This window comes from Ambystoma mexicanum, chromosome 4q (genome assembly GCF_040938575.1).
Source record: "Ambystoma mexicanum isolate Mex_15411 chromosome 4q, UKY_AmexF1_1, whole genome shotgun sequence".
Taxonomy (NCBI): Eukaryota; Metazoa; Chordata; class Amphibia; order Caudata; family Ambystomatidae; genus Ambystoma; species Ambystoma mexicanum.
Window position 1 is genome coordinate 302,351,602 of NC_090928.1, and position 13,043 is coordinate 302,364,644.

General features: G+C 47.9%; 1 protein-coding gene across 3 annotated transcripts in view; it reads right to left on the reverse strand.

Moving 5' to 3' along the window:
• The window catches only part of SERAC1 (serine active site containing 1), an 898,347-nt gene that overhangs the window by 167,595 nt on the left and 717,709 nt on the right, over positions 1–13,043 (reverse strand). For all 3 annotated transcript variants that reach the window (XM_069607873.1, XM_069607874.1, XM_069607875.1), the window contains one exon: positions 11,825–12,007. In XM_069607873.1, the coding sequence (XP_069463974.1) occupies positions 11,825–12,007 (183 nt within the window). The remainder of the gene's footprint in view (positions 1–11,824; positions 12,008–13,043) is intronic.

The following is a 13,043-nucleotide window of genomic DNA, read 5'->3' on the forward strand; positions in this document are numbered from 1 at the left end:
GGTAACTGCAGCTCCTACTGCCTTCTTGGCTGGTTTCACCGGACAGTCTCGAAGAAAGTGCCCCGAGTTTACGCAATAGAGGCATAATTGCAGCTGTTTTCTCCTTTCCCGCTCCTTTTGTGTTAGTGGTCCTTTCAGGCCCCCTATTTGCATGGGTTCCCCGGAGTCTACTCCTTTGGTAGGAGTTGGTGGTTTGGAAAATACTCGAGCATCAAACTTGGAACGATCGGCCTTCCTGTTCTGCAGTCTGTGGTCAATTTGAACGACTAAGTCAATATAGTCCGAACAGTCTTGCGGGGGATTCACTACTTGGGCTAACACATCTTTGAGCTCTCCACGTAGACCTCTATAAAACAGCGTAATCCTTTTGTCCTCAGGCCATCGAGTTTCCACTATCAGTCTGTTGAAAGACGCAATATAAGCCAAAAGGTCTTGATTACCCTGTCGCAATGAAAGGAGCTCATTGTCCAAGGCCTGCCCCTGTGAATGTCTTGCAAACAGTTTTTCCATACTGAGCTGAAAAGCTTGAAAATCATGGAGAACCGGATCATCTTGATTAACTAGAGGGATCGACCAGTCTGCCGCATTGCCACTAAGGTACGAAAGCACGAAAGCTACCCTAGCTTGATCAGTTGGAAAGGCTGCTGGCCGGCATAAGAAGTGCAACCGGCACTGATTAATAAATACTGCAAACCTCTTTGGGTCACCAGAAAATCGTTCGGGCGGAGCCAGAGGTACATTCCCAGGTAGGTTGATCTGCACTGGGTTCGTAGAGGATGTTGAAGGAAGATTTGCCCCTGATGCGGGTAACGGAGTTTGTCCGGCTTGTGACTGTAGCAATTGTCTAGCGAGATCGTCTGTTCGCTCCTTGGAAATAATCAGTTCCCTTCTTAGAGCATTCGTTTCCTGACGGGCTGCATGCACTTCTGCTCTTAGTTCCCCAAGTAACTGGGCTAGCTGGTCGGTATCCGAGGTTTCCATAGCGCCTGGGTGGGAGTTTTGCGATAGGCTTTGCGTTCTGTAACGCTCACCTGATTCCCGCAGAGGCGCCGATCTTGACTGGGTGAATGCCGTATCTTCAAAGGTGATGTGTAACACACGGTTGGCTCTTTGGGCTGGACCTCTGTGCACTGTATGTCTGACTCGAAGAGTAAGATGTCTGCAGATAGAAAATATGGGATTAATGAACTGGGGTTATTGGGTGCCTCTCTCCTCTTCCCTTTCTCTTCTCCTGTAGAACCCCAAAGGTTAACACCCTCACCTTAGGTAAGTGAACGCCGAGCTCTCCATCTGCCTCGGGGCAGGGTGCCGTAACCAGTTTCTTCACTGGATAAGGGTGCAGGCCTCTTGACCTCAGAGGACTGCTGTCCGTCGTTAACTGCACGAACGGTAAGTTCTGGGCACTTCAAATATCTTAAAAGTCTTTTGTAATGATATCTCTTGTTTTGCAGGGTTCCGGCGATGGCGGATGGCGGGCTGATGAGAGTTGAGGATCGAACCCGCGTGAGGAATAGAAGAGCCTGGAAGCACGTAAGTAAGCGCTTGTAGCCTGCTTCACGATGCACACTAACTGTCCCTTTTATCTTGCAGGTACAAGTTCGGAGCTTTAGAGAAGCTGAAGGGTGCTGGAATACCCACTGGATTCGGCGTGGGAAGGAGTAATGGCACGTGAGTAATAAAGTTGCCCAAAGTCTTTAAACGCATCTTCTTTTGTCTTTCAGATGCGGGATGCAGCGCCGAAGGCCTCCGGAGCGTGCGAAGAGCTGGTAAGCTTTTGTCTTTCAGATGCCGGAATGCAGTGCGAAGACCTCCGGAGCATGCGAAGAGTAGGTAAGCCTTTGTCTTTCAGATGCCGGAATGCAGCGCGAGGCGTTGGTGACAGCCGATGGACCAGGTAAGAGATGCGCTGCCACTGAAGACCGTAGTGCTAACCTGTTCTTTCTTTGTCTTTACAGGTGCTGCTGAAGACTGGATTCCAGGATGGTAAGCCTTTGCTCCCTTAGGCCCAGGATCAGAAGCAGAAGACACGATGAGCGTTCTGCTGCAGAGAATGCAGAATAACGCAAAGCAAGATTCATCCATCGGGTGTGGTTTAAATAGCCTCCTGTAGTGCTTAGGTGTCTCCTTCCACAGCCACGCCTAGGTAAGAAAAGAGTTCCTGCTTTCCAGAAGAGTTCCAGTGTTCTGAACCTAGGGAGTGGCTCCTGCCCCACCCAACAGGAAAAGTAGTCCCAAACAGAAGAGGATCAGGGGTTCAACTGGCAGGTAAGTAAGCAGCATGGTCTGCTGCAGGTAAGTCCACCCAAGCATTATGAGCCCTGTGCTTCCAGCGCTGGGACTGGGCATCTTTATGAGCCTGGTGCCACTGGTGCCAGGACAGGGTCCAAAAGGTCCCAATTGGGACTGGCTGGCACTCGGAACCGGGGTTATGGGTCTGCTTCCAAGGGAGTCGGGCAAGTTCTGATCTTTTGGAAGCAGAGATCATGACATGTGGAATACGTTGGAGGACACAATCCATTCGAAATACTAATTTGCATATCAGTGTTTCCACCCTCTTGGCCAGTTCAGCCTCGAAATGCTAGGCAATTCTCCTCTGAACAAGAATACCATCAGCAACCCCAGACACGTGTTTCGGCCTTGCTGGGCCTCATCCATATCCATGAGATGGAGATGTGCCTCTTTAAACGCAGTGAGCAAGGGGTCCACGTCTGAATTACCGTGGATAACTTAGAGTGAAACGCCAAGTTCCTAAACATATACAAATAGGTTTGGGAGCCCCTCTACCGAGAATGAACAAAGCCAATAACCTGTTCTGTGGGAGGGTGCCCACTCAGGAAGGTCTTCAACCATGTTTTAGCTCACTGTACTTTTACAATGAGCTAAAACATGGTTGTAGACCCTCCTGAGTAATATTCCATAGAACAGGTTATCTGAACCATGCTCCTCCTCAGTAGAGGGGCACCCACACTCTTGTCTAAAAGTTCAAAATAGGTTTAATTTGTTCACTTCAAGCAAGGTTGGGGTTAAGGAACACCAATGCCTCAGGCCACCTCTAACATCCTTAGGACTGTGGCCCTTATGTATGTATTTATTTATTTATTTGAATTTATAAAGCACACTTGCAGCTCAGGGGCGATGTGACATCAGGATAACTTAGTTACATGACCCAGCATTGCTTCTGGTTACAATAGGCGTAGCAATGTTGTTACATGACACAGCATTGCTTACTGGTTACATAAGGAGTAGCAATGTTGTAGAAGATAATGGGCTTCATTACAATACCGGCGGTAGCCGTGCCAGTATGACAATGCATTACTTAACGTAAAAGCATTTCTGATGGTTGTATCTGCTTAGATTCACATGCTGTGCATAGGTCCGACATCCAGTGGTCACTGCAGAGTATTGCATTGTGTTTTTCGTAGTCGAAAAGGGGACGTCGACAAGGCGTGTCTGTAACACTATCCATATAGTGACGTGCGTTGTACCCACAATCCATCACGTGTCGAGGTCCCTCTGTTTGTATTTTTCTGCCCTGAGGGAGCCTTCTAGACGTGAGTGAGTACAGAAAAGAGAGAAATATAGAAAAGGATGTCTATGTTCCTTCCATCCGAGCGGGGAGGAAGGGTGGGCGCATGTGAATCTAAGCAGATACAACCATCAGAAATGCTTTTACGGTAAGTAATGCATTGTCTTCTGATGTTTGTTAATCTGCTTAGAATCACATGCTGTGCATAGACTAGCGAGCAGTACCCGGAGTTGGCGGTGGGTTATGAGAAGGAACAGTAGAGAAAAGATGTCTTAATACTGCCTGTCCCACCTGGGAGTCAGATTTAGAGTGTGCATCTAGACAGTAGTGTTTTGTAAAGGTGTGCACAGAACTCAAGGTAGCCGCTTTGCAGATGGACTCAAGGGGAACATTTGCAATGAATGCTATGGAAGCCCCAGTGCCTCGAGTGGAATGTGCTCTTGGCTTGAAGGGTAGTTCTCTCTTAGCAAGAGTGTAACAGAGAGTGATGCATTGAACAATCCATCTAGATATAGTGGACTTTGAAACTGCATCTCCTTCTCTTCCTGCTGCCACCGAGACAAAGAACTGATTAGTCTTTCTTAGTGGTCTGGTTCTTTCCATGTAGAACATGACAGCTCTGCGTACATCCAGTGTATGCAGACTTTTTTCTCCCAAGCTGGAAGGGTTTTGAAAGAACGTTGGTAGTTCTATTGACTGGTTTACATGAAATTTCGATATGAATTTTGGTGCAAACCTTGGGTGTGTGCGTAGAACCACCTTATCCTTGTGAACTGTTACGAAGGGATCTAGTACAGAAAGAGCCTGTAGTTCAATTACTCTCCTAATGGAGGTGATAGCTATTAGGAAAGCAGTTTTAAGAGTGAGGTCTTTAAGAGTTGCCTTGTGCATGGGTTTGAAAGGCGGGCCCATGAGTCTAGAAAGTACCACATTTAAGTCCCATCCGGGAGCTGGACTAGCTATCGGAGGGTGTATTCTCTTTACCCCCTCCATGAAGGCCTTGATAACTGGTATCTTCCACCACAACACTTTAAGTTGGGAAGTGGTGTATGCAGAAAGTGCCGCTAGGTGGACTTTAATGGAATTGAAGACTAGACCTGAATCCAGTAAATGGGTCAAGTACAGAACAATGTTAGTTGGAGAGCAGTCAACTGGGTTGATGCTCTTAATTCTACACCAGATGACAAATCTTTTCCACTTGCTAGAATAGCAGTGGCGAGTATTAGGTTTTCTGGCTTCCCTGAGGATGTCCATACATCTCTGCGGGAGTTGTAAATGTCCAAATTCTACGATCTCAGGAGCCAGGCTGCTAAGTTCATGGTCTGAGGGCATGGATGCAGTGTCCTGTCCTTGTCCTGTGACAGCATGTTGTACGGGCAGGGAAGTTTCACTGGGGGAGATAGGGACATCTCCATCAAGTGACCGAACCATGGCTGCCGGGCCCACATTGGGGCCACTAGTATCATGGTAACCTGCTCCTGGTGCATCTTGTGCACCACTTTGTTGAGAAGGGGAGTTGGGGGAAAGGCGTAAACAAATTTCCCTGACCATTGAATCGACAGACCGTTCCCCTTGGACTGGTTCTGGGGGTACCTGGAGGCGTAACTTTTGGCATTGTGAGTTTTCCATAGTTGCGAACAGGTCTATTTCTGGGAATCCCCATTGCGTGAAGACGTCTAAGACGATGTCTTCGTGCAATTGCCATTCGTACTCTTCGGGCAGGGGGAAGTCTCTGCTGAGTTTGTCTGCTAGCAGATTGAGTTCCCCTGGTACATGTTGTGATAGTAGGAACATGTTGTGTTTGAGAGCCCACTTCCATATATTCTGGGACAGCTTGGACAGTCCTGGAGAGTGAGTGCCCCCTTGCTTGTTGAGGTAGTACATGGCTGTGGTGCTGTCTGTGAGGACCATCACTGTCTTTCCTTGTAGGTGTTCCTGAAAGGCTTTCAGTGCTTTGAACACCGCTAGAAGTTCCAGCAGGTTTATATGCTTGGATCCTAAGCTCGGAGTCCACGCTCCGTGAGCAGTCTGATGGGATAGGTGAGCCCCCCATCCTGTGAGGGATGCGTCTGTGGTTAGAGTGGCTTCCACTGCGGGTGTAGCAAAAGTTTTCCCTAATAACAGGTTCTCTTTTGTCCACCACCGTAGCGAGAGAACTAAGGCCTGCGAGACCACCACTAGATCGTCCCATTGTTCGCTGGCCTGACACCACTGGCTGTTGAGCCACTCTTGCATTGCGCGCAGGCGCGCGTGAGGTACCAAATAAATACATTACGCCATCATCCCTAGCAAGCGCATTGCTTTGCGTACCGTCACCTCTCGACCTGCCAAATAGTGGGGGATCTGAAACAGCATGTTTTGGACCCTCTCGTTGGAGGGGAAGACGAGGCCGTCCTTTGTTCGAATTAGAGCCCCTAAAAATTGTTTGACTTGGCTGGGGTCTAAGCTGGACTTCTTTTCGTTGATGGAGAAGCCCAGTTGGTACAAAAGGTCTACGGTGTTTCGGGTATTGGAGAAGCATGTTTCGTAAGAATCCCCTGTTATGAGCCAGTCGTCGAGGTAAGGGTATACCGGGATGGATAACCTGCGCAGGTGGGCCGCTGCTACTGCCAGTACTTTTGTGAATACCCTTGGTGCAGAAGCTATCCCGAAGGGTAGTACTCTGAACTGGTAGTGTTTGTTTTCTATCTTGAACCTGAGGTATTTTCTGTGTGCTGGCAACATTAAAATATGAAAGTATGCATCTTTCATGTCTAGCGTTGTCATGTAATCCTCTTGTGATAACAGTGGGATTACTTCCTGCAAGGTCACCATACGAAACTTTTGGGGTTTGACAAAGTTGTTCGCTGGGCGCAGATCTAATACAGGGCGCATGGTTAAGTCCTTTTTGGGTACAAGGAAGTACACTGAATAAATACCTTCTGTTACCTGAGATAGGGGAACAGCCTCTATAGCTTCTTTTTTCAGTAGCTCTTCTACTTCTTGAAGAAGAATGGTGAGGTGTTCCGGTGTTATGCGTCGGTTCCGTGGGGGTCTGTACTTCGGGGAACCGTTGAATTCTATGCAGTATCCGTGGGCTATGGTGGATAATACCCAGCGGTGTGACGATATTCCCTCCCATGCTGATAGGAACGATGTTAGCCGGCCCCCGATGCATGGGAGGGGACCCAAATCTTCGGGTCATTTGTTGGTATTGGGCGTGGAACCTTTGGGGCTGGAGCCGCGACCTCTTCCTTTGCCACGCCGTTGGCCTCTTTGACTGAACTGGGTGTTGTTACCCTGGTTAGAGGGCCAGTTGGTAGCAGAGTAAAATTGCTGTTGGTTTTGCTGCTGGCGTAGGCCACGAAAGGAGCGTCTATTGCCATAGCCGCGTCTGTTAGGGGGCCTAGAAATTTGGTCAAGAGTCTTGATGGTATCAAACTCTTTCATCGCATGTTCTAGGGCCTCATCAACTGCTTTCCCAATCAGATGTGTTTGTTCTATGGGCTTATTTATCAGGGACGCTTGGGTTTCCGGCTTAAATCCTGAATTGCGTAGCCAGACATGGCGTTTGAGAAGTATTCCCTGAACCAGGGAACGTCCAGCCGTCTCTGCGGCATCTAAGGAGTTCTTTACCATGCCCTGGTTTACAAGAGTTCCCTCTGATATTATAGCTAACAGGCGTGAACGCAGGGGTTCCGGTGCGTCCTCTGCTTCGCTGCGCAGCTTGCTTCACTGTGCATCGGCGTAGCTAGCTAGTAGGGAATTGTTATTTGCAATCCTAGTTGAGAAGGCGGCGGAGGTCGTGATTCTCTTTCCAAGTGCATAGAGCTTCTTGCCCTCTTTGTCAGGTGGTGCCTCACTAGTGGATAGTGGTACCCCCGCTCTTTTTCTTGTATTAGTAACTACGAGGGAGTCCGGAATAGAATGTCCTCTGATGTACAAAGGGTCAGAGGATGAAGGGCTGAAGAGCTTTTCTATTCGAGGGTTGACCCCTCTTACTAAGGCAGGATTGGAAAGGGAAGGAGATATTCTTCTCTTTATAGAAGCCAGGAGCGGAATAGACTGGCTAACAGGGGCTTTTTCTTTAATAACTTTCTCTACAAAGTCTATGTCAGGAAGAGTTTCCCCTGTGTCTATCTCAAAATGCGCTGCTGCCTTGCGCAATAGTGCATTGAGTGAAGGTTGGTCATCTATGGGAGAGGAGTTCCCAATATGTGAATCCTTGAGAGGAGAAGGGTGAAAGACATCAGGGTCTGAGTGCACTGATGGGGATTGCCAAGGCTGCACTGATGGGGATTGCCAGGGCTGCGAGGTAGCTGTATCTTCTTCAAAAGCTCCTGCAGTAGTGTAAGGATCTTCTTCGAACCCCTCTTCCTCATGTTCTTCCTCTCCACCCAAACACTCCTCATCTTCCTGGAGGTATTGCTCCTCTTCAGTGAGGTCATATACGTCTGTGGAAGGGGGAAACAGGCTAGGAATCTTGACCCTAGGGTCATCCTGGGGCCATTCTCTTTGTCTTTTGTGTGTGGGTGGGTCTTGGCTTCCCAAAACCCTTTCCATTTTCTCCATACAAGAATGGAGTCTTTCAAGGGTCTCATGGGGTACCCCTGAATAGTCTAGAGGGGGGAAATCAGTGTTTTCAGCTTCAAAATGCTTAGAACGCTCCCACAACGTCGAGCAGAGGTTTCCGTCTCCCTCTGAAAAGCCCTCCCGTAGTTCAGAAGTGCCCTTAGATGAAGGCTACTTTTGTGCCTTTTCGGCGCGGTATTCGACGTTTGTTTCGTCGTCCGCGTACGTTTGTCTTCGGAAACAATTCTCGCCAGGCTCTCGACAACGAGTTTGTCAGTCGAGGGCTCTGGTGTCGACGTTGCCTGCGTTGCGCGTTGTTCCTCGACGGCCGCTCTATGGAGCGTTACGTCGGATGATTTTGAGGTAGCGCCCGTGTTTGATGAAAGCCCAATCGCTGGTCGCGGCTGCGTTTGCGGTTGGGGCTTGAGACCTTTACGGTCTGAAGTAGACGCCGGAGTGCCCTGCGTCCCCTTCGGCGCTGATGGATCCTTCGTCCTCGACGAAGAAGAGCCGTGGGTTGTGTGTTTAGTCTTATGGGGTCTATGTGCGTCCTTGTCGCCGGGGTGTTCATCCCCATAAGCAGGGCGTGAGCCGAGCCCGTTGGGGCCGGGGACGGACGTCGAGGAGCGCGAGCGCTCCTTCTGGGGGTTAATGACTTTCGTGACGGACGTCGAGTTATCACCCTCCTCGTCACTTTCTGTAACAGCGGCGGCGGGTGAGGAAACTGACTTCGACATAGCGTAGTCCGCCCACCTCTTAACTTTTCGTTCTTTAAGAGTTCTTGGTTTCAAGAGCTTACAGGCCGCGCAGCTGTCCTCTTTATGATCGAGGGGCAAGCAACGATTACAGTGCTTGTGTTTATCCTTCCAAGTGTATTTGCCCCTACAGCGTGGGCAAAACTTAAAAGGTGTCCTCTCCATAGCTGAGGCAATAATAACTGGTGATAACAACCCCAAGGGAAAGATAGGGGAGAAAGAAAGACATTCTCAAAGAGAAGATAAAAGTTCGAACCCCCACTCTCCCTACTGTATTGTTGGCCGGCGAGGCCAGGCCACGTGTTCGGCAGCGCCGAAGGATCTCCTCCGCCTCTTCCCCTCCGTCGAAAACTTGCTCGGCAGAGAAACAGCTTCACAGCTAACGTCGAGGGGAGGGATCTTTAACAATATAATAAGTATAATTAAGGACCGAGGTCCGTAGTAAGTATTAGCAATGTCTCTCTAGGAGCTCCGCGTAAGGCGACCAGAAGCTGGGCGGAAAAAAACAATCTGAGGGACCTCGACGCGTGAGGGATTGTGGGTACAACGCACGTCACTATAGGGATAGTGTTACAGACACACCTTGTCGACGTCCCCTTTTCGACTACGAAAAACAAAATGCAATACTCCGCAGTGACCACTGGATGTCGGACCTATGCACACCATGTGATTCTAAGCAGATTAACAAACATCAGAAATATATATATCCTTTTTTTTACGGCGCCCAGGAATGGGCAATTACTGTGTCATTATGGCCCTGTGGAACCCAGAAATTGCCCATTCATGGGCGCTGGAAAAAAAAGCTCCCCATTCCCATTCGAGCCCCATAGGGCTCAATGGGAATAGGGAGGCCGGATGCACCGGCACCATTCAGAATGGTGCCGGTGCATCCGGCATGCTCTGCTCGCGGGTGCTGGTCCTGCAAGCCGAACTCATAGTTTGCTGGTGCGTTAACAACGGTACCGGCAAGCTTACCAGTAACGTTGTTACTGTACCGGCAAACTTGAAATGAGGCCCAATGATGCATAGTAGGTACTCAAATTATACAGTATTGGAACAGATTACAGGAATATTCTAACAAAGTACATATATTTAACAATCCGGTGGGGGGAGCCTGCTGGGTGGTTTAGAGACGAATGGCGCGGATGTGTGAATGTTGGGAGCTTCAGGTAAACAGACGTGTTTTAATTTCCTTGCGGAAGGCTAGGTGGAATGAGATGTTTCTAAGACTGGGAGAAAGGGCGTTCCATTGGTTTGCTGCTTAATCTTTCTCTCTTCCCTTACGAGGCCTACCTTCTCAGTGGCCGCCAATTTCTCAAAGTCTCTGGGATTCATAATGCATCACACTTCTTTCTTGGGTTCAGCAGGGTGGGTCTTTCTTGGCTGTTGCTGGACAGGTTAAAATGTTGAGGTCCTCCGGGACTCATAAATTACCTGACCCCACGAGCTGTGGTTCTGTGGGTCATTGTGATGGGAGTCAGGCATCAGACCCTAACCACATCAATGGATTTGGAAGTTCCTCAGGCTTCCCTCCCGTCTATGGACCAGTACCAGACAGCTGAATTTCTCCCTCACCATGTCATGAGTTTTAGCAACGCTTCACTTATTGGTGTGGCCCAATCCATTCTGCCACTTCGCTCGGGCCCATCTCCCGCCTCTCCGTCCCTCTTCCCCACCTTTCAGGCTTTTGTATTTCTCTTCTCCTCTTTCTCTACCTCCTCTGCTTCACCTTTTGTCTTCTCGGTATACTAGTCACCCCCCGCCCATTCTCTAACCTGACCTCACTCAGTTCTCAATCCTCTCTGCAGCTCTGCACTCTTCCCTCTCCACATCCTCAGGTCACTTTCCCCCTATTGCCCCCACTCCTCAGTCTCTCTTATCCACCTCCTCTTCTCGCCTGAGGTGCCTTAGCATGTAAATGTCTGACTGCGATTAGCTGTGTGCCTAATGAGGGTGTGTTCTGGGACTGGGAGTGGCCTCAGTGCACTGGATTCCCTTGTTGCTATTTGTCAGCCAGAGGACCACCCCATGGTTCCACTGGCAGAGATCTCAAATTCTGTATTTGCAGTCTTGAAATAATTTAGTCAGTTGATATCACTCCAGCAACTCGTTGTGTGGCTTGCTGCCTCAGATGCAATGAATCCTAACAGGTCACTATTCCTGGCTCTATGCTGGGGTTAGCAAAACTGGGGAGGGTATGTACACCATCTTGCTAGGAGCACTTGTAAACCTAATGCTTTCTGGAAACTTGGTATGTCTGATGCTCCTATCTGGCTCGCAAACGTCTGCGCAGTGAATCCACAAGTAGTTTTCTTCTCCTTCGATAGAACTGGCCCTACGCACAAACTGAGGGATAGAGTCTGAAAAATTGGCGGAAGCCTCTGAGCCCTGTATCAGTGATCGGGTGATGGTCACCGGCACCCAGGTTCACCTTATGTCCATTCTCTAACCAATGACTTCAACACCCACATCTTGGCAAACAAAAACAATCTCTGCTGACGTAATAGCTCTGAGAACATTCCACATCACAGGATCAAATATTTTGTCTGCAATTGTATGCAAACAGCAGACAGAGCTGAAAAGGTCATCTAACAAACATAGGCACCTTGTGTTACAAAATACATATGTAATCACACTTTATAAGCACAAAAATAACCAATACATTGCAGTGCACTGATATGTTTACTCCTCTTATGGCCCTTCGCTGTGTACTGCTTCTCACCACTGCCATTTATCTTTTGTTTCCCTCACCATTTATTTGCCCTTGATCAGCCCCTATTGCGCTCTGCATGCTCATTCTTCTGTCATTCATATCCTTAGGTTACTTCCCTGTGCACACTTTCACCTAGTCCCTAACATAAAACTATTTGGTCAATGCAAATTTAATGAACCTAGTGCTTGGGTTTCATTTAAAGGTGTTGTTTAAAAGACCATAAAGTTAACAATGGACAGGTAGCAACTACAGTGTAGAGAGGTTGCAAGGGGCACACACCTTTGCTAAGTTCTTTCACTTCAACAGACGGAAAGAGAAGAAACCTGGCATTGACTGAATACTCTGCAAGCCTGGATCCATGATGGGGTACGCTATAGAAAAGGATTCCTCTGGTGTTCTTAACAAGCGCCTTCATTTCTGTGTTCCTGGAAGCATCCAACAGCATCTTTTTCACCAAGAGACCTGAATTAAAACAAGTACATTTGCAGAATGAGCAAACATGTAACAAGATAACTATTGCAAGCATAGAAGGTAACATCCAGAAGGAATTTCTTTTCAACCAAACTTCATTTATTTCAAGATATTCCAAAGCAGGTTTCATATTGGACATTGCTTTTCTCATCGAATATCATGTGGACAACATCTTATACAGCATTTTTCATTCCAAAACATAACTTTGCCATTGTGATTGGGCTCCTCTGTTCCATCTTAATCTGATTGTATTTCAATAGTTTGCATCATCACTTTTTTAACTTTTTTTTTATTTTCAACAATTTTTAACACAGTTACCAACATATAAATCAAGTTTATCCTGCATTTGCACAACATTAATTATATGTGCCCTCCCACATTGGGTCACATTTCTGGTTAGATTTCATTGGGGGTGATGTAGATTTGTCGGGTTTATCATCTCCCAAGTCCTTTCTGTCGAATGGGTAAGTACATCTCGGCCTTATCTCTTAGGGAATAACTTATAAAGGGGGCCCACATTCTATCCATTTGTTTGCTTGTTTCCCTCAGGGTTGCTGTAATCTTTTCAATGCCAAAAGTATACCTTACGCCTTTGATCCAGTGTAATCAGAGGGGCTTTCTTTCTTTCCCCATTGTTGGGCAATGCAGTCCTTTGCGCATAGAAACAGGTTAGAAGCAGCTTACTACATAGTATATATTTCCTACCTCCAACCAATAGTATTTTGGCCCCTTCCGGGATTATCCCCAGCAATTAAAGGCCGGGTCTTCTGGCAGACTGCTGTCCATTATTTCCCTGATTCTGTTTTTTTACCTCTTGAAGTTCCTGTTTTGGGCATTACCGCCATATGTGTGTTGTTGTCCCGTCCATTCCACACTACCGCCAGCATTTCAATGACTTCTGGGAGTACATTGCGTGTAATTTTTGGGGGCGTGAGATGCCATCTCTGGAGTACTTTTAACTTCAGCTCTTGATTCTGAGCGCTTTCATGTACAGTAAAAGTCCCCTTAACTGCTGTGTCCCATTGTT